Below are 25,958 nucleotides of genomic sequence, written 5' to 3'. Positions count from 1 at the left end.
ATATACGTCACATGTCGGGAAGGGGTTAATTAGCTATTGGCCTCAATGATATAATACTTAGTGTTCAATAGGGATGAGCACAGTGGCGGCTTGTACCTTATTGGGGATGGGGGGCTGCCTCTGACCGTAGCAGGGGTACCATGATTCAGGCACCCCCTCCCCCTGTCACCACCGCCGCTGACTCTTCTCCTGGGTCCCCAGCGCCTGTGCTTTGATGACAGGTGCCGGGACTGGCCAGCTTCCATGGGCTGCTTCGGCAACAGCCCATAGAAGGAATCTTGGTCCTAGTGTCTGTACAATACAAATAACAGGCACCGGGACCCGCGCGTGCGCAGTACTGCGCAATCACCGTTTTTGCACAGCAGCCCACAGAAGGGCATCCCGGAGGGAGGGAATAGAATAGAATAGATAGAATAGAATCAACTTTATTGGCCAAGTATGCTTACGCACACTAGGAATTTTTTGTGGATTACAGTGCAGCATCAAGCAGGGATGAAGGGGGGGGGGGACATTACATATATTAAATTAAGACATTACATGCGGGGAATGCCCGCCGAGCTGCACAGCACCTAGGCAGCCATCAGCAGCGCCACTGGTCATTACAGCAGCCAGGTAGGTGACAATATAAGCAGGGACAGTACAGTTATCACACAGGAAACACATACCTCCCGAGCTGCACAGCGCCTAGGCAGCCATCCATCATTGCAGCAGCCAGGTAGGTAACAATATAAGCAGGGACAGTATAGTTATTACATAGAGAACACATACCCGCTTGGTACAGCACCTAGGCAGCCATCAGCGGCGCCACTGATCTTTGCAGCAGCCAGGTACAGATGGAGCCCCTGCCATCCTTGGCCGGGGCTCGCCAGACCCTCCCCGCTGGCGAGCGCCGATAGCAGGGGCTTCAAGGAACTGGGACGCTCGTGTCTCTCGGCGGGGATGCTGCGTGTCCCTGCCCATCTCCACTTCAGGGAGACGGGCAGGGTTAGGGGGGGGGGCGCTTAGGGCGGCGAGGCCGGAGGAAGGCTCCATTGCCCAGGGGGCAATTCGAGCGTCTCGTGTGCATGCGCCCCCTGGTGGGGCTGGCGTGATGGCGGGGCTGGCGTTAGAAACGCCAGCCCTGCAAAGATGAAGCCAGCCCCATCTGTAGGTAACAGTATGAGCAAGGACAGCTCAGTTATAGCAGAGACAGTACAGTTATCACACGGGAGACACGGGGTTACATATGGCTGAGTGCACAGTTCCTACGCATCCTCACCCTGCAGGGAGGGCCAGTGTGGGGACATCAATGAGGCTAGGGGGGGTCCTGGGGGGGGTGCTGCTGCCACTGAGTTCACCTGGAGCTGCTGCGGCCTGCAGGCTGGAAATCCCTTACACGGCTGGGGGGGTGATCCTGCCAGCCTCTGGGTGTCATGCAGGGCCCAATGGCCAATGTGCCTCCTGTCCTGGCCGGGGGGAGGGGGGGGTCACTGAGTGAGCTGGTCCTCTCACTGCGTCCTGACATGACCTGTGCCGAGCCCTCCACTGGAGGTGATCGATGGTGCTGAGGTGATCGATCTCCTGCACTCGGCACTCCTCTCGGCTTCCTCCTGCTACTCGTCACTTCGGCGCTCACTTCACCTGCCTCCTTCCTGCATCCTCCCCCTGACAGCCTGCTCTGCCTTCTCCCATTTCTTCCCTGCCACCGCCATGAGGCTCCGGAGGCCAGGGGTGGTGGAGCTCTGTGGGTGGAAGCATGGAGCTCCACGTGCATGTGACCATCCCCGGCCTCCACTATGCTTTTTCAACCAATGGGACTGCCTTTGTGACTGGCAGGTCGGACTTCCAATAGGAAGTCACTGCCAGTCACAGTGAAGCCAGTGCAGTCTCACAGACTGCATCTGGCTTCACTACAGTGGCGGATTTTACCTGGGGGGGCTGCAGCCCTGCAGCCCATAGGTAAAAACCGCCACTGGATGAGCGCATTCGGATTTCTGAAATATCTCTGACTTTCTCTGCTATATCAGTCTGGGGCTTGCTCTGCTGTATCAATCCAGTCCAGTGGTGCAGTGCTGGGGGTGGCCTGCTCTGCTGTATCCAGTTCAGTGGTGCAGTGGTCTGCTATATCAGTCTGGGGGTGACCTGCTCTGCTGTATCAGTCCAGTAGTTCAGTCCTGTTCTGTATCAGTCCAGTCCATTAGTGCAGTGCTCTGTTATATCAGTCTGGAGGTTACCTGCTCTGCTGTATCTAGTCCAGTCAGTGGTGCAGTGCTGTGTTGTATCAGTCCGGCTCTGATCCTGCTCTGCTGTATCCAGTCCAGTCCAGTGGTGCAGTGCGATACCAAATATATCAGTCTGGGGGTGACCTACTCTGCTGTATCAGTCCAGTGGTATAGTGCAATAATAATTATATCTTCTCTGTTGTATCCTGCCCAGTCCATTGGTGCAGTGTTATAATAATTATATATGTCTGGGGATAATAGTCCAGTCCAGTATACTAAATATATCAATCTGGGGATGACCTTCTCTGCTGTATCCAATCAAGTCTAGTGGTGCAGTGCCATAATAAATATATCAGTCTGGGAGGGGGGGGGGGGGTGGTGACCTGCTCTGTGGTGTCCAGTTCAGTCCAGTGGTGCAGTGCTGTATTAGTCTGGGGGTGATCTGCTCTGCTGTATCAGTCCAGTCCAGTGGTACAGTGCTGTGTTATATCGGTCTGGGGGCAGGGGCGGGCTGGGCCGGGGGGCAGAGTGCCATATGCCCCCCGGGCCGCTTACCCACCCACTGGCTGCGGGCCGTGCTGCGGCTGGATCAGCTTCTCCAGCCCTCCTGCACTGGCCGCGGCTTACAGAACACGGCCGCGGCTACAGGAAAATGGCCGCCGGCCCCCTGCACTGAGGACATGTTCTCAGTGCAGGAGGCCGGCGGCCATTTTCCTGTAGCCGCGGCCGTGTTCTGGAAGCCGCGGCCAGCGCAGGAGGGCTGGAGAAGCTGATCCAGCCGCAGCACGGCCCGCAGCTAGCGAGTAGGTAAGCGCTCTCCCCCCCCCCTCCCTCACCCCAGCATATGTGTTTCTGTCACTGTGGGGGCATATCTGGCACTGTGTGGGGGCATATCTGGCACTGTGTGGGGGCATATCTGGCACTGTGTGGGGGCATATCTGGCACTGTGTGGGGGCATATGTGTATCTGGCACTATGTGGGCATATATGTATTTGGCACTGTGGGGTCATATGTGTATCTGGCACTGTGGGGGCATATGTGTATTTGGCACTGTGGGGGCATATGTGTATCTGGCACTGTGGGGCATATGTGTATTTGGCACTGTGGGGTCATATGTGTATCTGGCACTGTGGGGGCATATGTGTATTTGGCACTGTGGGGGCATATGTGTATCTGGCACTGTGGGGCATATGTGTATTTGGCACTGTGGGGGCATATCTGGCACTGTGGGGGCATATGTGTATCTGGCACTGTGGGGGCATATGTGTATCTGGCACTGTGGGGACATATGTGTATCTGGCACTGTGGGGGCATATGTGTATCTGGCACTGTGGGGGCATATGTGTCTCTGGCACTGTGGGGGCATATGTGTCTCTGGCACTGTGGGGGCATATGTGTCTCTGGCACTGTGGGGGCATATGTGTCTCTGGCACTGTGGGGGCATATCTGGCACTGTGGGGGCATATCTGGCACTGTGCGTGCATATGTGTCTTTGGCACTGTGGGGGAATATGTGTCTCTGGCACTGAGGGGGCATATGTGTCTCTGGCACTGTGGGGGCATATGTGTCTCTGGCACTGTGGGGGCATATCTGGCACTGTGGGGGCATATGTGTCTCTGGCACGGTGACTTGGCTGATTATGGGCCAGTGCTCTGGACTTGCCCCCTAGGCTAAAAGTTGCCAGCCAGCCCCTGTCTGGGGGTGACCTGCTCTGCTGTATCCAGTCGAGGCCAGTGGTCTTTTCCTATGCTGTATATCAGCCCACTCCAAATATTGTTTTTTACAGGTTACAGGGTTGCCCCATGTCATTTAATTATGGGGCCCTGTCCTGAGTAAATTAATTAAGGTGCTCTGCCCTGAGTTTGCTCCAATTAAATAAGGGTCTCTGCCCTCTGTGTTTGCTCCATTTAATGAAGGTGTTCTCCAGTGAGCAGTAAAGGGATTGCTGATTGGAGGCTATTCCTATTAACCATTATCCTTTCTGTGAAGTAATTTTTCCTCGAATTTCCCCGGAATCTTCCTCCCTCTAGTTTTCAATGCATGTCCTCGTGTTCTGTTGCTCCTCTTCCTGTGAAGAATGTCTCCCACCTGTACCCTGTGTCCCACATAAAACCCTTTATATATGTGAGAGTTTCAATCATGTCCCCCCTTTCCCTTCTCTGATCTAAACTATACATATAAAGATCTTTTAGGGGCAGATTTATTAAGCTTGGAGAAGAGATAAACTGGAGATAAAGCAGAGAAAAGGTAAAAGGAGATAAAGCACCAGCCAATCAGCCGTGTTTGAAAAAGACAGTTGGGAGCTGATTGGCTGTGCTTTATCTCCTTTTACCTTTTCTCCACTTTATCTCCAGTTTATCTCTTCTCCAAGCTTAATCTGCCCCAAAGTCTTTCCGGGTAAGTTTTCTGATGTAGGCCATGCACCATTTTAGTTGCCCTTCTTTGTATAGTCTCTAATTTATTTATATCCTTCCGGATATATGGCCTCCAGAACTGAATACAGCACTCTAGATGATGTCGTACCAATGACCTATACAGTGGCATTATTAATTAATTATTTCTTTCTACTGCTGATTCCTCTACCTATGGGGGTTATTTTGGTTCACTCTTTCTGACAAATTCCTTCTTAGATGGACAAAACCATGTGCACTGCAGGTGGGGTAGATGTTACTTGTGTAGATAGTGTTCATTCTAGCACCTGCCATATTTGAAACCCCATGCAGTTCCTCTTCCCTGCCTGGGGTGTCGCTGTCTGCTGTAGTGCTTCTAGCATAATTTAGCTTTTTTTGGCATTAAACTGTAGTTGCCATGCTCTTGCCCATTCCTTTAATCTACCTAGCAGTGGCGGAAGTCCGGGAGGCAATGGAGTCATTTGCCGCCGGGCTCCTGGCCAGCAGGGGGCACTGACGCCATTGCCCCCCATTGAATGTCTTTTGCTACTGTAATAATTAGCCACAGTCATACGCGGCTCGTATACAGTGCACGCAGGTCTCCCGTCTAGTGACAGTCCCCCCTCCTCCTACATTACAGCTAGCGTCCCGTCCCGTTGCTCCGGTCTACTCTGCACACACGCCGCACAGCGCTGTGAGCATGGCAGGAGCTGACTGTCCGTGGCTGCGGGGAGGAGGGGCGAGTCCGCTGACTGGCTGTGGTTGCGGGGAGGAGGGACGGAGTCCGCTGGCTAGCTAGTAGCTATGGCTTTGGGGAGGAGACGGAGAGTGGTCCCGATTGCCGGCTATCTGTAGCGGGGAGGAGAGTCGGAGCATGGGAGGAGAATGTGATTGGGGTGAGTCACCACTGGCTGTGGGGAGGAGGGTGGGAGCCAGCAGGCTTAAAGAACATGTGAGTGGTCCCCTTGGAGTAGGATTTGCATGGCATAAGAAAAGTTAGAAAGATAGCTGAGGGGGTGAGAAAGGAAAGGAGTGAGTAAAATGTGAAGAGGTGAGAAATAGAAGGAGAGTTATGAGATGATGGAGGGAGTGGGATGTGCAGGGGTGAGATGGAAGAAGAGGTGCAGGGATAATAGGAGTGAGTGAGGGGTGTCGGGTTTATTGAAGGAGGGAGTGAGGGGTGTCGGGTTGATTGAAGGAGGGAGGGAGGGGTGTCGGGTTGATTGAAGGAGGGAGGGGTGTCGGGTTGATTGAAGGAGGGAGTATATATATATACACACACACATCTAGGTGTATCTACCTATATTAAAGTGGGGATTGGGGGGCACCAAGATTCATCTCGCCTCCGGGCACCTGGGACGAACTTACGCCACTGCTACCTAGATCATCAATGATGTGTTTTACCCCTCTGTTGCATACCTTTGCGTCATCTGCAAAAGGCATATTTTACCCTTAATCAATTTGCAATGTCTCCAATAAAGATATTAAAAAACACTGGTCCAAGTAAATATCCCTGGGGTACTCCACTTGTAACCTTTCCCTGCTGTGACTGCACTCCATTTACTACAACTCTCTGTTTTCTGTCCTGCAACCAAGATCTTATCCATTCAACTATCTTAGGATCCAATCCCAAGCTTTCAAGTTTATTTAACAGTCTGCGATGTGGGACAGTGTCAAAAGCCTTACTAAAATCTAGATAAGCTACATCTTATGCACCCTCAGTTTAGCATTTTCTTCATTTATGAACAGCTGATCGTTATGCATATATGATTGTTACTAGGTGATTCATCGCGCCCTACGGGCGCTCTTCACACCGTCGTAAGGGGCTGCGCCCCCTTAATTTGTGAACGTTTGTATATGAGAAATATGGTTAGAATTGTATGAAAGATGCCCTGTATTGCAACTTAGGTGTCCGCGAATTGCGGGAGGGGGGGTCGCGGAGGGTGCCGCGAATTGCAGGAGGGGGGGTCGCGGGGGGTGCCGCGAATTGCAGGAGGGGGGTTGTGGGGGGGTGGATGCTACGAATCGCGGGAGAGGAGGGATTGCAGAGAATCGCGGGAGGGAGGTCGCGGGGTGGGTTGCCGCAAATCGCGGGAGAGGGGTTACGGGGGCGGGGGTTGCGGCGAATCATGGTAGGGGGGGTCGCGGGGGGTGTGCCGTGAATCACGGGAGGGGGGGTCACGGGGTGGGGTGCCGAGAATCGCGGGGGTGTGTGTGTGTGCCGTGAATCGCGGGAGTGGGGGTTGCGGTGGGGGTGGGGGGTGTGTGACGCGAATCGCCACAAGAAAAAATCAACACAGAAAGGTCAACACATGCAAATGTTGACATAAGTGTGGCACTTCATTGGTGTCCATGTCGACACATGAGAATGAATATGAAAACATTCAAAAAATGAAAAAAAAAACTTCAAAAACTCATGTCAACCTTTTTCATTGTCGACCATAGCCATGTCAGTGTTTTCCATGTGCAATTTAATTCTGGAGCTGCCGCGAATCGCGGGGGGGGGTGCCGCGAATTGCGGGAGGGGGGGTCGCGGGGGTGGGTGCCGCGAATCGCGGGAGGGGGGGTTACGGGGCGGGGGTTGCGGCGAATCATGGGAGGGGGGGTCGCGGGGGTGTGCCGTGAATCACGGGAGGGGGGGTCACGGGGTGGGGTGCCGAGTATCGCGGGGGGAGGTGTGTGTGTGTGTGTGCCGTGAATCGCGGGAGTGGGGGTTGTGGGGGGGGGGGTGGGAGGGGTGTGACGCAAATCGCCACAAGAAAAAATCAACACAGAAAGTTCAACACATGTAAATGTTGACATAAGTGTGGCACTTCATTGGTGTCCATGTCGACACATGAGAATGAATATGAAAATATTCAAAAAATAAAAAAACAAACTTCAAAAACTCATGTCAACCTTTTTCATTGTCGACCATAGCCATGTCAGTGTTTTCCATGTGCAATTTAATTCTGGAGCTGCCGCGAATCACGGGGGGTGCCGCGAATTGCGGGAGGGGGGGTTGCGGGGTTGGGTGCCGCGAATCGTGGGAGGGCGGGGTTCACAGGGGTTCCGGTGGGGGGTTGCCGCGAATTGCGGGAGGTGGGGGGTCACGGGGGGTGCCACGAATCGCGGGAGGGGGGGTTGCGGGGGGGGTGTGACGCGAATCGCCACAAGAAAAAATCAACACAGAAAGGTCAACACATGTAAATGTTGACATAAGTGTGCCACTTCATTGGTGTCCATGTTGACACATGACAATGAATATGAAAGCATTCAAAAAATGAAATAAATCTTCAAAAACTCATGTCAACCTTTTTCATTGTCGACCATAGCCGTGCCAGTTTTTTGCATGTGCCATTTAATCCTGGGGCTGCCGCGAATCGCGGGGGGTGCCGCGATTTGCGGGAGGGGGGGGTTGCGGGGGGTGGGTGCCGCGAATCGCGGGAGAGCGGGGTTCATGGGGGTTCCGGTGGGGGGTTGCCGCGAATTGCGGGAGGGGGGGGGGTCGCGGGGGGGTGCCGGGAATCGCCGGAGGGGGGGTTGCGGGGGGTGTGACGCGAATCGCCACAAGAAAAAAATCAACACAGAAAGGTCAACACATGTAAATGTTGACATAAGTGTGGCACTTCATTGGTGTCCATGTCGACACATGAGAATGAATATGAAAATATTCAAAAAATGAAATAAATCTTCAAAAACTCATGTCAACCTTTTTCATTGTCGACCATAGCCGTGCCAGTTTTTTGCATGTGCCATTTAATCCTGGGGCTGCCGCGAATCGCGGGGGGTGCCGCGATTTGCGGGAGGGGGGGGTTGCGGGGGGTGGGTGCCGCGAATCGCGGGAGAGCGGGGTTCATGGGGGTTCCGGTGGGGGGTTGCTGCGAATTGCGGGAGGGGGGGGGGGTCGCGGGGGGGTGCCGGGAATCGCCGGAGGGGGGGTTGCGGGGGGTGTGACGCGAATCGCCACAAGAAAAAAATCAACACAGAAAGGTCAACACATGTAAATGTTGACATAAGTGTGGCACTTCATTGGTGTCCATGTCGACACATGAGAATGAATATGAAAATATTCAAAAAATGACAAAAAAACTTCAAAAACTCATGTCAACCTTTTTCATTGTCGACCATAGCCATGTCAGTGTTTTCCATGTGCAATTTAATTCTGGAGCTGCCGCGAATCACGGGGGGGTGCCGCGAATTGCGGGAGGGAGGGTCGTGGGGGTGGGTGCCGCGAATCGCGGGAGGACGGGGTTCACAGGGGTTCCGGTGGGGGGTTGCCGCGAATTGCGGGAGGTGGGGGGTCACAGGGGGTGCCGCGAATCGCGGGAGGGGGGGTTGCGGGGGGTGTGACGCGAATCGCCACAAGAAAAAATCAACACAGAAAGGTCAACACATGTAAATGTTGACATAAGTGTGCCACTTCATTGGTGTCCATGTCGACACATGACAATGAATATGAAAAAATTAAAAAAATTAAAAATAAATCTTCAAAAAACTCATGTCAACCTTTTTCATTGTCGACCATAGCCATTTCAGTGTTTTGCATGTGCCATTTAATCCTGGGGCTGCTGCGAATTGCGGGGGGGGGGGTGCCGCGAATCGCGGGAGGGGGTCGCAGGGGGGGTGCCGCCAATCGTGCAAGGGGGGGTCGCGGGGGGGTTCTTTTTGCCGCGAATCGCGGGAGGGAGGTCGCGGGGGAGGGGGGTTTTCCGCGAATCGGGGGGGGGGGTCACGGGGGAGGGTTTGCCGCGGGAGGGGGGGTCGCGGGGTGGTGGTTATGCCGCGAATTGCGGGAGGGGTCATGGGGGGGTTCTTTTTGCAGCGAATCGCGGGAGGGGGGGTCGCGGGGGAGCGGGTGTTTTTGCCGCGAATCGCGGGAGGGGGGGGCGCGTGGGGGGGAGGTTTTGCCGCAAATCGCGGGAGGGGGGCGCTCACCTGGTGGCTGTGGAGTAGCAGTGCTGGGCAACATGGGAAGGCAGTGGGTGTCTGGCACTGTCTGTGGGCTCACTGGGCTGGTTCTCTGTCACATACCTCCCAACATGACCCTCTCCAGGAGGGACACAATGCTCTGTTTCTAGACTTCCCCTTAATGTATGATTGCCATCACCTGTTTTAAACAGGTTAATTTTCTCAGAAAGGTGTTCAGCACAGATGAAGGCAATCACACATTAAGAGGAAAGTCCAGGAACAGAGCGTTATAGACACAGACACCCACTTTGAGTGACAGATGTAGCCAAATATATAGGAGATCATCATTCATACACACAGATGAACCATATGTAAGATCCTATGGAGACTTGATCTATGTTCATGTTTGATTATTCCTCTTGTAGGACTGACTTCTCTGAACAATGGACCTTATTCTGATCGGTGCGGCCGGATCCGAATATGCGGCCAGGACCGTGCGTGCGAAACCCCGCCTTCCATACGGATTGCCAACTCCGTCCGTACGCGGTAAGAAGCTGGCCGAACGGACCGCACGTGTATTTTTTCACGGAATACGCCTCCTCCATCTCAGGGAAACCTCCCCCATCATTCGAGTGGTCCACCAGCTCCCGCAACCTCAGACCACATGGACATTTTTCCGTGCAAAAGCAGGATCTGGGCGGGCAGCTGACATCCGGCGATGTCATATGTCCGCCCCTACACGTGCGTCACGGCCGCATTACCATACGTACGCCCAGCGTTTGCATGTTAACGCCCATGAAACGCGGGGCGTATGCATATGGTAATGAGCCCAAATAGCCCTTCACGCCCCTCTCCACCCCCTGTTCGGAGTGTTCACATATCATGCGGGATTTGGCCGTACGCCCCGTTAGCACATGCGCAGAGACGCCTCTGCACATGCGCAGACACAAAACATCGGCGGCACGAACGCACGCGGAAATATTACCGCACCGATCAGAATATGGGCCAAAGTACTGATGTTGCTTTCTCCTACCTTTTTGTTACTCACATATGAGGCATTTGTTATGCTTAATATACCCCTCAATGTATACTATGACTATTACTTTGAAAATCAATAAAGTAGTTTATTGAAAAATAAGTGAAAATTTGTCGATCCGTCTGTCTTTTTATACAAATTGACAGTTTACAATGGAAGATCGTATTATGAGAATATTAAAACACGGCCAAGGCAACTAAAAGAATTCCAAATGAAAATGAATTACGGTTTCTTTTTTATTCATTAAAAACTACAATTTTTGCTGTATGCTCATATGTATGTTCCAGCATAACTCTGGAAAGACTGCAGCAATTTACAACAAACTTACACATACGACTTCCTATCTGTGAACTCTGGGGGTAACACACCCCTAGCACCCAGGGCAGGCGACAGAGGGGGGGTCAAAGGGGACACCTGTACCGGTCCCCAAGCTTGTGAGGGGCCCCAAAGTTTTGAGTGGCTCAGGGGCTGTAAGCATTACAGTGCCTAGCAATGGTTTATAAAGGTACTCACCTAGATTCCTGTAAAGAATCTGGACCCCAGACCCTGGCCCCCCCTCCAGTATTAGTGATTATGAATTATGTTTCTTTTGTAACAATAGAAAAACCCATTTAATATTCAGTATACTAAAAATGTTCTGCTCAAGGGGATTTGGTTAAGGGGGGGGGGGGGGGCAGATATATCAGTGTACCAGGCCCCAAGATTTCTGTTGCCAGCCCTGCTAGCACCCCTAGGGCTGAGGCAGCAAAAGAATAAATCATAAACAACATATTCCAGGAAAGACAAAAGTTATGGAGAGTATAGTACTAGAATGTCTGTAAATTTATTATAGATAGAAACATGAGCATGATCCATCTGATCTCATCATAGAGAGACCAGCCGAATCATTTTCATATGGATCAAATTTAGGGCCATATTATGGTTCATTCTTTCTGACAAAATCCTTCTTAGATGGGCAAAACCATGTGCACTGCAGGTGGGGCAGGTGTTACTTGTGCAGAGAGAATTAGATTTGGGTGGGGTTTTACTTCAAAGCGAGATCTATATTGCAGTGTAAAAATAAAGCAACCCAGTATTTACCCTGCACAGAAACAAAATAACTCACCCAAATCTAATTCTCTCTGCGCATGTTACATCTGCCCCACCTGCAGTGCACATGGTTTTGTCCATCTAAGAAGGATTTTGTCAGAAAGAATGAACCAAAATAAGGCCCTTAGAGAGGAGGAGTATTTGGCGTCAGTGGTTTCACATACATAATGGTTATGGATCTTGTTTTGAATAAACATTAAAGAAGGATTTCCATAGTTGAGCTATAGTGGCTTTAGTGGCAATGAGGAATTAACTAAATTAAATCACTCACAGAAAAATATCCTGGGTATAGGGTTGAGCAGTGCTAGAGCTGGATCAGGGGAGTCTGTAGCCCAAAATGACGCTCAGCATTTGGAAACACTTCAATCCAGAGTGGCTGAATGATGGGGTACGCCCAAAATATGTGAAAAATATCACTACTAATTCCACAGTTCCTCCAGCAGGAGTCAGGTAGAAGAAAATGGGGCAGATTTATTAAGCTTGGAGAAGAGATAAACTGGAGATAAAGCGGAGAAAAGGTAAAAGGAGATGAAGCACCAGCCAATCAGCTGTGTTTGAGAAAGACAGTTGGGATCTGATTGGCTGTGCTTTATCTCCTTTTACCTTTTCTCCGCTTTATCTCCAGTTTATCTCTTCTCCAAACTTAATAAATCTGCCCCTATATCTATTGTCTTCTAGAAGGTGCGCAATAAATAAGTAGATTCTGAATTGGTTGCTATGGACATTACCCCCTCTTTAATAGAGCTCACATCTTAGTAAATAAACCCCTTCGGTTGCCAAATGAGTTAATCCATAAAAATTCAATCATCATCCGCAAAAAAATTTCAATAGAAAATAAGAATTTGATTCAGAACAAAGACTGATTGTATAAAACAATAAAGAAAAAGGGCTTCATTCTATACCCAAGTAAGAAAGAACATTAAGATATGGACACAGTAGTTTGCTATGTACCACCATTTATTACCATGCAGATTGTACCATTTGATCTGCAATTAACCTAAAATGAAACTAAGGGCCTTATTCTAGTTCACTCTTTCTGACAAAATCCTTCTCAGATGGACAAAACATGTGCACTGCAGGGGGGCAGATGTAACATGTGCAGAGAGAATTAGATTTTGGGTGAGTTATTTTGTTTCTGTGCAGGGAAAATACTGACTGCTTTTATTTTTACACTGCAATATTGATCTCACTTTGAAGTAAAACCCCACCCAAATCTAATTCTCTCTGCACATGTTACATCTGCCCCACCTGCAGTGCACATGGTTTTGTCCCATCTAAGAAGGATTTTGTCAAAAAGAGTGAAATAGAATAACCCCCTAAAAGAGGTAAAATTTAGTTTGTGGCTCTGTAACCCAGGGGAGGAACTGCTCAGTAGTCAGACAATTTACAGGAATTTGGGAGAATATTTAACTCTTTTATCTATATATTGCAGCCAATGAAATTCTGTCTTTTAAGTGTGCGTCACTGATTTTGGAATATGCACTGGTTTTCAGAGATTACACAGAAGAGTTACACAACACCTCTATCTTCAAAGACCTGCTGATGATCAAAACACTCATTTCAGCCTACAATAGCAGAGGTAAAGCTTATAGATACATATATACAGTACATTAATATCTCTGTTATCCATCTAATGAGTACTGTGCTGCAATGAATATATCTTCTATGTTTTCAGATATTTGTATGTTTTTCTAAATTCTAAAATGAATCTTTCGATCTGTTTGACTGTTCTTCTGGCAACTGCAACCAATGCTCTCAATTCAGCCCAAGTAGAGTCTGAGGTCAGCACAGCAAAGACAACAAAGGTTAGAAGAACTATATAATATCTTATACAAATGACATTTTAACTTTAACTTGAGGTTCCTACTAGGGATGTGCACCGGCCACTATTTGGGTTTTGGGTTCTGATTACCTTGAGGTTTTGGGTTCTAATGGGTTTTGGCAAAACACCTCCTAAGTGTTTTGTGTTTGGATTTTTTGGGTTTTTGGGTTCTGATTTTTTTGTTAAAAAAGCATAAAAACTGCTAAATCGCAGAATTTTGGATTTTTTGCTCCTACGCTATATTAACCTCAATAACATTAATTTCCACTCATTTCCAGTCTATTCTGAACACCTCACACCTCACAATATTGTTTTTAGGGCAAAAGGTTGCACAGAGGTAGCTGGATAACTATGCTAAGCCACACAAGTGTGCGGCACAAACACGTGGCTCATGTAAGTGTGGCACTGCAGCGGCAGACAGGATGGCAGTTTAAAAAAACTAGTCCCCAAAAAGACCCCTATCGGGCTTGATCGTGCACTGTTTACCATGTGCAGCCAAGGAGCGGTGGGCATTTTGTGCAGCACAGAGTTTGTCTGCAAGTGTGTAACTGTTTTGATCACTTTAACATCCAACAAGACCCCTATCTGGCTTGATTGTGTGATTATGATTATTATTATTAATTAATCTAATCTGATTGTTTAATTTTGTGATTATTATTCATTTATTACCAGTCGTCTCTTAAATCATTGCCTAGTATTATTTTTTAATTAAATTATATATAGCAGCCTAGTATGTAGTTGTACTAGGTAGGTACACTTAGTCAGTAACAGTGGCGTAACTATAGTCCCGCAGCCCCCGCGGTGGCGGGGAGGCGCTAGGCAGGTGTGGGCGCCTGGGGGGTCTGCGGGACTATAGTTACCACCTGGTCCCGGCTCCCGACTCCTGCCCTCCCCCTCCTTACCCCATTGCCGCCGGCGCCGCTGCCTCTAACCCGACACGCAGATCTGTGTCGGGTGACGGGCAGTCCCCGGCTCCGGCTGCAGTGCTAATATAATAAGAGACACTCGGAAAATGGCTGCCCCCATAATGCTGTATGGGGGCAGCCATTTTCCGAGTGTCTGTTATTATATTAGCACTGCAGCCGGAGCCGGGGACCGCCCGTCACCCGACACAGATCTGCGTGTCGGGTTAGAGGCAGAAGCGCCGGCGGCAATGGGGACGGGTAAGGAGGGGGTTAAAATTTGGGGGGGGCGCCCGAAATGTCCGGCGGGGGAAGGGGCGCAAAAAAAGTAGTTACGCCTCTGGGCAGTAACACTGCAAGTGGCAACAGTGGACTGAGTAAATAATACTGGCAACCTCTATTCACAGTATTCAGTGCAGGCAGCAACAGTGGATTATATATCATTTAATTAATTAAGTATTAATAATAATATAGCAGCCTAGTAGGTAGAGAAACTAAACTACTAGGTAGGTAGGCAGTAGCCCTTCCAGTGGTCATCACAAAACCTCCAGTAGCTTATGCAGTGCACCAGCAGAATTTATAATAATTAATTTTATTATATTAGGTACTGCTTGGCAGTGGCACTCAGTGGCACACGTCAGTGCACCAGCAGCATGGAATCATTTTTTACAGTCCCACGCGGCACAAGTATTATTTCTTTTTTTTTTAACATAATTTATTATTTTTCAAAGAAACATACATTAGGCATAGTCGTATATCCTACGTGCCTACATATAAAACATACATTACATATAAAACATACATTACATTTAAAACATACATTACATATAAAATAATTCAGTGCAAAACCTATAGTATGTATTTCCATCTGGCCCTATCCTCTTAGAACGGATGTGTTCGTGTTCGTGCTCTCTCCACGTTATACCAAGATGTTTCTTTTATGGCTTGTCTTAAGGATTCTTTAGTTTTAGAGGTTAAAGATTTGACATATGGCATCCAGGTCGAGAAGAATTTCTCTACTTTCTTTTCTTTATTTAATGACATAAAGTATTATTTTTTAATTAAATTATATATAGCAGCCTAGTATGTAGTTGTACTACTACTAGGTAGGTACACTTAGGCAGTAACACTGCCAGTGGCAACAGTGGACTGAGTAAACAATACTGGCAACCTCTATTCACAGTATTCAGTGCAGGGAGATCCCAACCTAAGTAGAGAGGAGAACAGAGTACACAGCAGCACTGAGGGAGACAGCCCCAGCGAATAAAATAATTACAGCACAGCACACCAGAGGTAGACCACACAGAGGAGACAGTAGTTCTACGAGTACACAGTTTGACTGTCCTCCTTGCTAGGGTGATCTCACCCTAAGCAGAGAGGAGAACAGAGTACACAGCAGCACTGAGAGACAGCCTCAGCGAATAAAAAATATTGCATTCAAGGTCAAGGTCAAGCTCAAGCCCAAGTTTAAGCCCCAGCAGCAGCACCAACACACCCTCTCCCAACTCACTACTAGACTGGAGTGAGGATGGCGGGCGCAGCAGCCGCTATTTAAAGCCTCCCGAAATCCGGCGCCAGGCGATGACGTTTTGACCACACGGACAGACCCGAGTCAGGCGGGAATCTCCGAGCGCTGCTCGGAAACCGGGCTCGGAATGATGACGTCCGTGGGGGCTCGGATCTCTGGAAACCGAGTCTGCACATCTCTAGTTCCTTCAGTCTTAATGCTTAAATGTGTATACGAAGAAAGTGAAATATTTATAGAATTTTGGTTGTATGTCTGCTGCATGTTCTTATTACTTTACCATGTACTATTTCTTATAGTATAACGCTGGGCGGAGTAATACACACAGTATAGCTGGCGTAGGGTGCCAGAGAAGGAGTACATGATTTGCACACACAGTATAGCTGGAGCAGGATGCCACAGAAGTGGGATATACATAATTTAATACATTACTCCCCCGGGTAGATGCACGGAGGTCCCATGACATTGCTGCATGGAGCAGTCCCATCTCATTGATCAGGGGCATGGCTCCAGGTAGCGGCCACAACCCCTTATGCTGGCGCTGCTGTCAGTGGGAGGAGCCAATCACTGTTGCTGCTGACTCTCGCCCACGCTCTTTTCCTCTTACGCCACTACTTTACTGCCTGGGGTAGCTGCACAGAGCTCTGTTACATCACCACAAGGAGCTGTGCCCTCTCACCTATCAGGGGTGTGGCTCCAGGTAGCAGCCACCTGTCGGACAGGTAGCGCTGCTGTCTGTGGGAGGATCTGCTCCCTGTCGGACATGCTTCTATCCTTCTGTGCTGCTACTACAGCCACAGTTGGTGCTACAGGAGGGAAGAGACTACTCGCTGGACACCCACAGCCAGGGGCGGATTGGCCAGTATATCTACCGGGAACTTTCCCAGGAGGCCGACACTAGTGAGGCCGCCGCCGCTGAAAGTTGCACAGTGTAGTTGTCAGTGTGACAGGGGCTGAGGGGCTGCTCAGCCCCTGTCACACTCTAATTGTCAGTGTGTGCGCAACGGCCAGGCATGTTGCTGCACAGCTAGTGACCCCGCCTCCTCCCCTCGCTGTTCTATCTGAGGCTCTGAGCCTCTCCTAACGCTGCTGCTGGGACGCTGCCTGGCCGTTGCGCAGTGCGCACACACTGACAACAACTACAGTGTGACAAGGGCGCTCAGCGGCAGGCAGCGTCACTGGAGGTGGGTGGCTGCAGTCACAGCTAGTGACCCCGCCTCCTCCTGCCCGCTGTTCTATCTGAGGCTCTGCCTGCCTCTACGGGACCTGCCACCTCAGACTCCACCAATGGACCTGCCGCCACCTCACCAGCCTGACCAGGTGCACTATTTCGTGGGGTTGGGGGGGGGGGGGATTGCTCGGTTCTGTACAGTGAGGGGGGGGGGGACATACCATTTTCAACCCTCTCGTCTCCCTTTTCCCCACTCTTCCCTCTCTTTCTTTCTCTTCCTCTCTGCTCTATCTCCTCCCCTCCTCTTTTTCTCACTTTGCTCTCCTCATCTCTCTCTGCGCTCACCTTGTGTCTCTCTCTGCGCTCTCCTTGTCTCTCTCTGCGTTCTCCTCGTCTCTCTCTCTGCGCTCTCCTCGTCTCTCTCTCTGTGCTCTCCTCGTCTCTCTATCTCTGCGCTCTGATCGTCTCTCTATCTCAGCGCTCTCCTTGTCTCTCTGTCTCTGCCCTCTTCTCGTCTCTCTCTCTCTGCGCTCTCCTTGTCTCTCTCTCTGCGCTCTTCTTGTCTCTCTCTCTCTGCGCTCTCCTTGTCTCTCTCTCTCTGCGCTCTCCTTGTCTCTCTCTCTCTGCGCTCTCCTTGTCTCTCTCTCTCTGCGCTCTCCTTGTCTCTCTCTCTCTGCGCTCTCCTTGTCTCTCTCTCTCTGCGCTCTCCTTGTCTCTCTCTCTCTGCGCTCTCCTTCTCTCTCTCTCTCTCTGCGCTCTCCTTGTCTCTCTCTCTCTGCGTTCTCCTTGTCTCTCCCTCTCTCTGCGCTCTCCTTGTCTCTCTCTGCGCTCTCCTTGCCTCTCTCTGCGCTCTCCTTTCCTCTCACTCTCTCTGCGCTTCCCTTGCCTATCTCTCTCCGCACACTCCATTTCTCTCTCTGCGCTCTCCTTGTCTCTCTCTCTGTGCTCTCCTTGTCTCTCTCTCTCTGCGCTCTCCTTGTCTCTCTCTCTCTGCGCTCTCCTTGTCTCTCTCTCTGCGCTCTCCTTGTCTCTCTCTCTCTGCGCTCTCCTTGCCTCTCTCTCTCTCTCTGCGCTCTCCTTGCCTCTCTCTCTCTCAGCTCTCCATCTCTCTATCCTTTTTCTCTTTCCCTTTTTTCTCTTCCTTCCCTTTTTCTCTCTCCCGCTTCTCTCAGCTCTTGTTACCCCCTACTCTCCGCTCTTCATCTCTCTCTCCGCTTTCCATCTCTCTGCTCTCCAACTCTCTCACTTTCAGCTCTCCAACTCTCGCTCTGCTCTTCATCTCTCTATCCTTCTTCTCATTTCTCTCAGCTCTTGTTAACCCCCCCCCCCATGTTTTTTTTGCCTGTTTCTCCCACTTGAGACCAGCTACCCTCTGCCTCTCACACTGCCTCTTCCTTTCACCTATTGTCCACCCTCTGGAAAAAAGGGGACACAACTCCTACTCCTCCTTGCGCAGCTGGTATGTCTGACTCTGACACTTATTGGGGATCACCTTCCCCACATATACAAATATTGGAACAAAAGGGTATAAGTGGAGTCTACACAGCGCTTATGGGTGACAGATATGACAAAAAATAAGTAGGTATACACGTCACTTCCCTTATTTGTCATCGAGGGTCTGATGGCGTGAATGATCCTAACTTCCTCAATGGTGTCCCATGGAAATGTTCACATATGGAAGCATGGGAAAATAAAAACAATGTATTTTCTGTCAGAATACATATGACCATATATAGGAAATAAAGAGTCCCAAAGTGATTCACTCTCAGGGGAAAAACAGGTGCTTTGATAGATGTCCTTCCACCCTCAAGTGCAGAAATATTATGCGAGTTCATCGGTACGATGAAGAAAAATGTATCAATAACAGAAAATATTCTAACACACTCCAGGTCTGTTCAAAATGATATTCATTATGCAAATTGTACCAGATAGATTAACCAGGTCAGGCTTAAGTATAATGAGACTTCTTGATAGATTTTGTGTAACATGGATAAGGGGCAATAAGATGTGGTGTAATGTAAATATGTTGTAATATGGTGTGGTATAACATGAATAAAGGGAACTACTATGTGTTATGTAATGTGAATAAGGGGCACGACTATGTGATGTAATGTGTATAAGGGACACTGTCGTGTGATATAATGATAATAGGGCTGTACTACTTGCATCATTTGAATTGGGGGTATTGTTGTATGGCCGAGCTCCTTTCCAGGGCCTGCCACTGGAGGGCGGTAATGAGCTGCAGGAGGAGCAGCTGCAGGAAAGGTCCCGCCGGCGCCGACGAAAGCAGGAGGAAGTGCAGCACCTGCCAACTTAGTTATTCGGGTGAGTGAACAACCTCTCCTAACACCTACCCACCCACCCCCCCCCACCCATGTCATCGGGACATACAAAAAATCGGACTGCCCCCTTAACCCCCCCCACCCCCCCGCCCCGCTGGTCATCGGAGTTTCCTTCCTTTCAGCCCATTCTGCATGGACATCCCCCCCGCCCAGCTTTTCAGCAGTCAGCGATTCGCCCGGCTGGTCATCAGTCAGCGCCGCGGCAATTCTCAGGGCAGGTGGCGGCCGCGGCTCCTCCTGCATCAGCAGCCCTGCCCCCCCCCCAGGGAGTCAACGGTAATCTTCGTTCGGCGGGTGGCGGCCGCAGCACACTCACCCACCCCGGCTAGTCAGCGGCAATGTTCGGTGTGCGGCGGCTGCGCCCCCCCCCCCCCATTGACAGCCTTATTAGATGGGGCACAGAAAAATAGTTATATACTGTATTTTTATTAATAATTAAAAACCATTCCCTGCAAATTTCTATGAAATATAGATATATCTATATTTATAGATATATATCTATATCTATATATATCTATATCTATATATATATATATATATATATATATATATATATATATATATATATATATATATATATATATATGGACAATTAGAAGCAAGCACACCGATTTAAATTTAAAGCATGAGAGTCTTTATCAAAAAAGTGAAGGCAAAAATCCAACTTGCAGTACAGGCATGATTAAAGGGTTGTTACCAATGCAGGGGAACATCATCCACATTTCAAACAGCAAATGTACAGGACTGCAGGGATGCCATATTCTAGCTCTACAGCTGTTTCGGTGGACGTACCACCGTCATCAGGAGCATGCTGAATAGGCTCACAGAGCGCGTTTTTATAGTGGCCAACAATTAGAACAATTATCCAAAACACACGTGTACCTGAAATCAATGACGAATCATACTTCATCATACTGGGAGGTAGACAGTCCATTGGCTCACCTGACCGCTGGTTCAGGACGGGTGGACGTGTGACACAGGTAACTCACCTAGCGCCAGCGTCTGTCACTGTGGAAACCAAGCAGCGTCACCGGAAGTGACGCGACGCAGGTCTCGGCTGAAGCCGGACACTGCGTACGTCACTATGGTAACGCCAGACGGCATCCTCCGCGTCATACAGCACAAATCCTGATTGGATATCAGGAGAAGCGCTGACAACACCCGGACTCAGCCGTCTAGCACACAGAGATGTGACGGCGCTGTGACTGGACCCTGTCACCAAGGGACAATCACAGAAACCGTTCAGCAAATCCTGTGCTAAGCGGGGGAGCATCAAAAGACAATACCAAAAGGGGTACAATGTGAAATATTGCAAATAGTTCAGTGTGTTCCATGTTGGCCAATGGTCAGAACGCGCAGAGTGACACAAAAATATAGTGAAACATAACATAGAAGCAAACATAAACATTGACTAGAAAGATTGTCCAAAAAAGGGACATAATAGATGACAAAAAATAACTATAGAAAACAATGGAATGATAGATCTTCATTCAAACCAGCAGGTGCAATACAGTTTAAACGGTGTATCCAGTAACTCTCTTTTTGCAGCAATAATTTTCCACGATCGCCGCCTCTACGGAGAGGTGGTACATGGTCGATGAGGATGAAACTGAAATCTCTTGGTAGATGTTTGAACAGAGCAAAATGCTTGGCAACAGGTGGAGTAGACAGTTCTAGCAGTCCATATGCTTTTTTTATTGAGGACCGGTGCATGGCAACTCTTTCTTTTAAAGTACGTACAGTTTTTCCAATATATATTAAGGAACAAGGACAGATGATTGCGTACACAATATAGCGACTATCGCAGTCCAGGTGATACTTAATCTCATGTTGTTGAGAGGTGGCAGGATCAACAAAGTGAGAACCAGTTTTCACAAACTGGCAATTGACACAATGTCCACATTTGAAACTGCCCTTTTTCGGGCTTAACCATGTATGTTTTTTAACTGGCTCCAGATCAGACTAGGCTACAATGTCCTTCACATTCCTTCTCTTTTTGTAGCAGAACATAGGTACATTTTTGCAAAATTGGCCCATGATGTCATCGGTCTGTAGAATATGCCAGTACTTGAGAACTGTTTCACGGATCCTGCTAGAGGCGATAGAAAAAGTGGTAATGAATGTTAAGCGTTCAATAGTGGATCTTGAGGCTTTAGGAGCTAATAAATCATCCTGTGACATTAACAAACATTTCTCTATAGCTTCCTCTATTTCAACACAAGAATAACCACGTTCAATGAACTTAGCCCCCATCTCACACAGAGAATCATGTACTTTATCTGTCTCAGAAGTGATACGCACTACTCTCATTAACTGAGACAGAGGAAGACCCCTCTTGAGTGGGAGTGGGTGAAAACTGTCACAGTAGAGTAGTGTATTCTTATCAGTCGATTTCCTGAATAAATGCGTACTAAGACTGCCACCTTTTTTAGTGACACAAACGTCAAGAAAATTTAACGTGACTTCACTAAAGGCCATAGTGAACCTAATCGATGTTGCCAAAGAATTAAGATAGTCCAAGAACTCGGTAAGGAGTCTAGCGCCACCAGTCCAAATCAAAAATAAATCGTCTATATAGCGAACATAAAAAAATATATGATGGGAAAATAAACCATTGGCCATTATGTGTTGATTTTCATACATATGCATATATAGATTGGCGTACGATGGGGCCATATTAGACCCCATCGCCGTCCCCTGTAACTGTAAGAAAAAAGAATTTTCAAACAAAAAATAATTTTTTGTTAAAACAATTTCCATAAGTAACAGTAAAAAGTTGACATTGGGACCGGTATAAAAAGGACTGGTGGAAACTAGACTCCTGACTGCATCGAGACCATCGACATGTTTAATATTCGTGTATAAGCTTGTCACATCAAGTGTGACAAGCAAAGAAGACTCAGGGATACTACCCAGACCCCTCAATTTATTGATGAAGTCCGTAGAATCCCTAAGGTAAAAAGCCGTATTTTGTACAATCGGTTGTAACCAATAATCTACGTATTGCGAAATCGGCTGGCACAGGGATCCACATGATGAAACAATGGGACGCCCTGGAGGATTAACCAGCGATTTATGGATTTTTCGCAATACGTAGATTATTGGTATTTTCGGATGATTTTGAGTCAGAAAAAACGCAGTGGGTTCATCTATCCAATTATTGCATAAACCCATATTTATTACAGCGTCTATCTCTTTTTTGTAATTGTAGGTTGGGTCATAGGTCAGACCTTTATAACATACTTCGTCATTGAGCTGTCGTTTAATTTCATTAATATAGTCAACCCGATTTAATATCACCACTCCGCCCCCCTTATCAGCAGGGCGGATGGTGATATCATGGTTGATCTTCAATGAATCCAAAGCCAAATTTTGGTCTCTGGAGAGATTGGAAAAAGAAATTTTCTGTTTGCTCATAAAAGTAGAAACCTCTGATCTCACAAGTCTGGTAAATGTCTCTATAGAGGGGTTGGTACAGGGGGGGTCAAACGTACTGGCCGGTTTAAAGGGATTGGTCTGGACGGTTTTTGCAGGCGGGTGCTTGGCAAAGTGATCTTTAAGTTTAAGTAATCTGTAGAAGCGATAAAATTCCACTTCAAATTCAAATGGTCTTTGTCTATAGGTTCTGACAAAGGATAAACCCCTCGTCAAGACCTGGACTTCATTAGGTTTAAGATTATAGTTAGATAAATTAAACACTACGTCGTGCCCTTCACCTTCTTGCCTGTTTGTCTGCGGCCGCCTACGCTTAGACCTTCTACAAGGTCTTCTGCTAGGGGATCTTTTTGTTTGGACCGTGTGACTGTGCCCCTGGGAAAAAACCTTTTCTGTGACTGGTCAGAGTCAGAGGCAGAGGTCTGTGTATCTAGTTCTGAGAATTTTCTGTCAAATCTACCCGGTCGTCTCCTTCTAGGCTTGGTATTGTCTCTCCAGGAATACCTGGATTCATGACCATTGACCCAACCATATACCTTAAGTTCTCTATAATCATCCTTGACCAATTTGTATTTGCTTTTTTTAAAAGCTAGCAATTCAGTATGAAAAGAGTTAATGGCATCATCCAATTTAACCATAAGGTCACCAGCTGGATCAGATCTCAACAATTCAAGACCAGAATTAGTAACCTTTGCAATCTCCTGATCTAAAGTAGCTAAATCAGTGTTAACTTGCTCTATAACCAATAACAGTAATTGAAAAGAACAATCATTTAATATATGGCACCATTGTTGACAAAAGATAGGGTTAGTTCTACCAATGGTAGGCTGGTTATATATATATATATATATATATATAGTGTAGGTGGGCGGACCGGCACTCGCTCCCGGCTGTGCAGCCTGCTCCGGTGCCTTCCAATACGAGAGATGCAGATTTGAAAGAACAGCGGCGGCACTCGGAGACTGGTACAAAATGATTTTTATCAACGCATCAAACTGTGCAAGAAGACCGACGTTTCGGGGGAGAACCCCGTTTTCTGCACCTTGAAAACGGGGTTCTCCCCCGAAACGTCGGTCTTCTTGCACAGTTTGATGCGTTGATAAAAATCATTTTGTACCAGTCTCCGAGTGCCGCCGCTGTTCTTTCAAATATATATGTGTGTGTGTGTGTGTGTGTGTGTGTGTGTGTGTGTGTGTGTGTGTGTGTGTGTAATATATATATTTCACAGAAATTTGCAGGGAATGGTTTTATTTATTAATAAAAATACAGTATATAACTATTTTTCTGTTTGCTTCACATATTGTCATATTTGAGTAATGTGGTACTTCATTAGCCTTAACAGGCTTATATTGATATGCATAATTTTGTTATATTTTTTTTAATGTTATGTTAAAGTTTGTCATATTGGGCCTTATTCAGATTGCATCGGTACTGCGCGCATTCGCACGCAGTACCGATATTGTGCGTCTGCGTGTTTCTGCGAATGTGCAGACGCATGGTGCGTGCACCCACGGCGACCTTTCGCAGAGAGGGGGGGGGGAGATGGGCGGGGAGCGCCGGGCTGCCCCATTACCATATGGGAACGCCCAGCGTTCCATGGGCGTTTCCATGAGAACGCTGGGCATTCTCATGGTAATGAGGCAGTGATTCGGGTGTGTGGGCCGGGTAGCTGACATCACCGGATGTCAGCTGCCCGCCCATATCACGCCAGCGTGCACGCATATCTACGCAACTGAAGTCACATATATGCGTGCACGCTAAACATCATTCGATGGTCGGTGACCATCGAATGATGTGGGCGGACACCCCAGCAAAGGGAATGGATGTTTATGCAAAACATCCATTCGCTGCTGTGCGGGCGAAGCCGCACTTTGCTGGGGCGGCGGGGGGGCGTGCGTTCGCCAGGCGGGGTTTGGTGGACTCGCAAGGCATCGAAGGAATCAACCTGAATAACCCCCATTGTGCACTAATGTCCGGTCCGCCGGATCTGTTCCAGGCGCGACGCCGGAAGGACGCTGTCTGCCTGTTGCAGGGGTAACAGCCGGAGCTGAGGGATTGGTGATGTCATCTCCTGCCGCCCTCCTTGCAGCGGGGTCCTGCTGGTACATCGGGCAGCTTAGCCTCCCCCATAGAAACCTATGGGGGATGCGGTCGGCGGCACTGCAGGGGGGATCGCAGCAGGGATCGGAGATTCCTGCTGCGGTCCCCCTATAATACATTTAGGGGATACTTACAATTTGCGGCTAACCCCCGAAAACGTGTGTTTTCGGGGATTTAGCCGCAAATATGGTTTGATAAATGGGCCCCTGTGTCTTCCACAGCTTGTCAGTCACCCCCTGCTTGTCATTCTTTGTCTCCCCATCACCCACTGTCTCTTCCTACAACTGGAAGCTCCCTACCACCAGCAGAGCAGCAGAGCCACAATACACAAGGACCCAGTAGCAGCTCTGCACTCCTCTCCTGAGCATTACTATTGTAAGAGGCACTACCGGGGGCATTATGTATAATGGACACTACTGGGAGCATTGTGTGTAATAGACACTACTGGGGGCATTATGTGCTAACTGTATAAGCAGGAGAGTGCTGCGGAGCATTACAGTAGCATAATGTGTAATGGGCATTACGGTGTGTGCAGTATAATGTGTAATGGACATTACGTTGTGCGGATCAATGTGTAATGGGCATTATGGTTTGCAACATAATAAGGAATGGGTACTATGATGTGTGTGTGGCATAATTTCATGGGCATTATGGTGTGCTGCATAATATGTAATGAGAACTACGGTGTGCAGTATCATGTGTAATTTGCAATACAGTGTGTGAATTTGTAATAGACGCTACAGTGTGTGGCATAAAGTATAATGGCATTACGGTGTGTAGCATAATATGTCAAAGGCATTCTAGTGTGCTGCATAATATGGAATGGGCACTACCGTGTGTGGTATAATGTTTAATTTGCATTACGGTGTGTAACAATGTGTAATGGGCATAATATGTGTGTGGCATAATAGGTCATGGGCATTATGGTGTGCGGCATAATATGGAATGGGCACTACGGTGTGCGGTATGTGTAATGGGCATTACAGTGTGTGAATGTGTAACGGGCACTACAGTGTGTAATTGGCTTTACATTCGAAGTAAACAAAGCAAAAAGC

At 48.5% G+C, this 25,958-nt stretch overlaps 1 protein-coding gene across 2 annotated transcripts in view; it reads left to right on the top strand.

Moving 5' to 3' along the window:
- The first annotated feature begins 13,068 nt into the window (after nucleotides 1-13,068).
- Nucleotides 13,069-25,958, top strand: part of SERPING1 (serpin family G member 1) — a 132,513-nt gene continuing 119,623 nt past the window's right edge. Inside the window, exons 1-2 of one of the 2 annotated variants that reach the window (XM_083146119.1) lie at nucleotides 13,069-13,185; nucleotides 13,282-13,411. In XM_083146119.1, the coding sequence (XP_083002245.1) occupies nucleotides 13,310-13,411 (102 nt within the window). In that variant the 5' untranslated portion in view covers nucleotides 13,069-13,185; nucleotides 13,282-13,309. The remainder of the gene's footprint in view (nucleotides 13,186-13,281; nucleotides 13,412-25,958) is intronic. The other variant, XM_083146120.1, reaches the window with a different exon arrangement.

This window comes from Crinia signifera, chromosome 6, assembly GCF_055691185.1.
Source record: "Crinia signifera chromosome 6, ASM5569118v1, whole genome shotgun sequence".
Lineage (NCBI taxonomy): Eukaryota > Metazoa > Chordata > Amphibia > Anura > Myobatrachidae > Crinia > Crinia signifera.
This window is presented reverse-complemented; position numbering and strand designations above follow the sequence as displayed.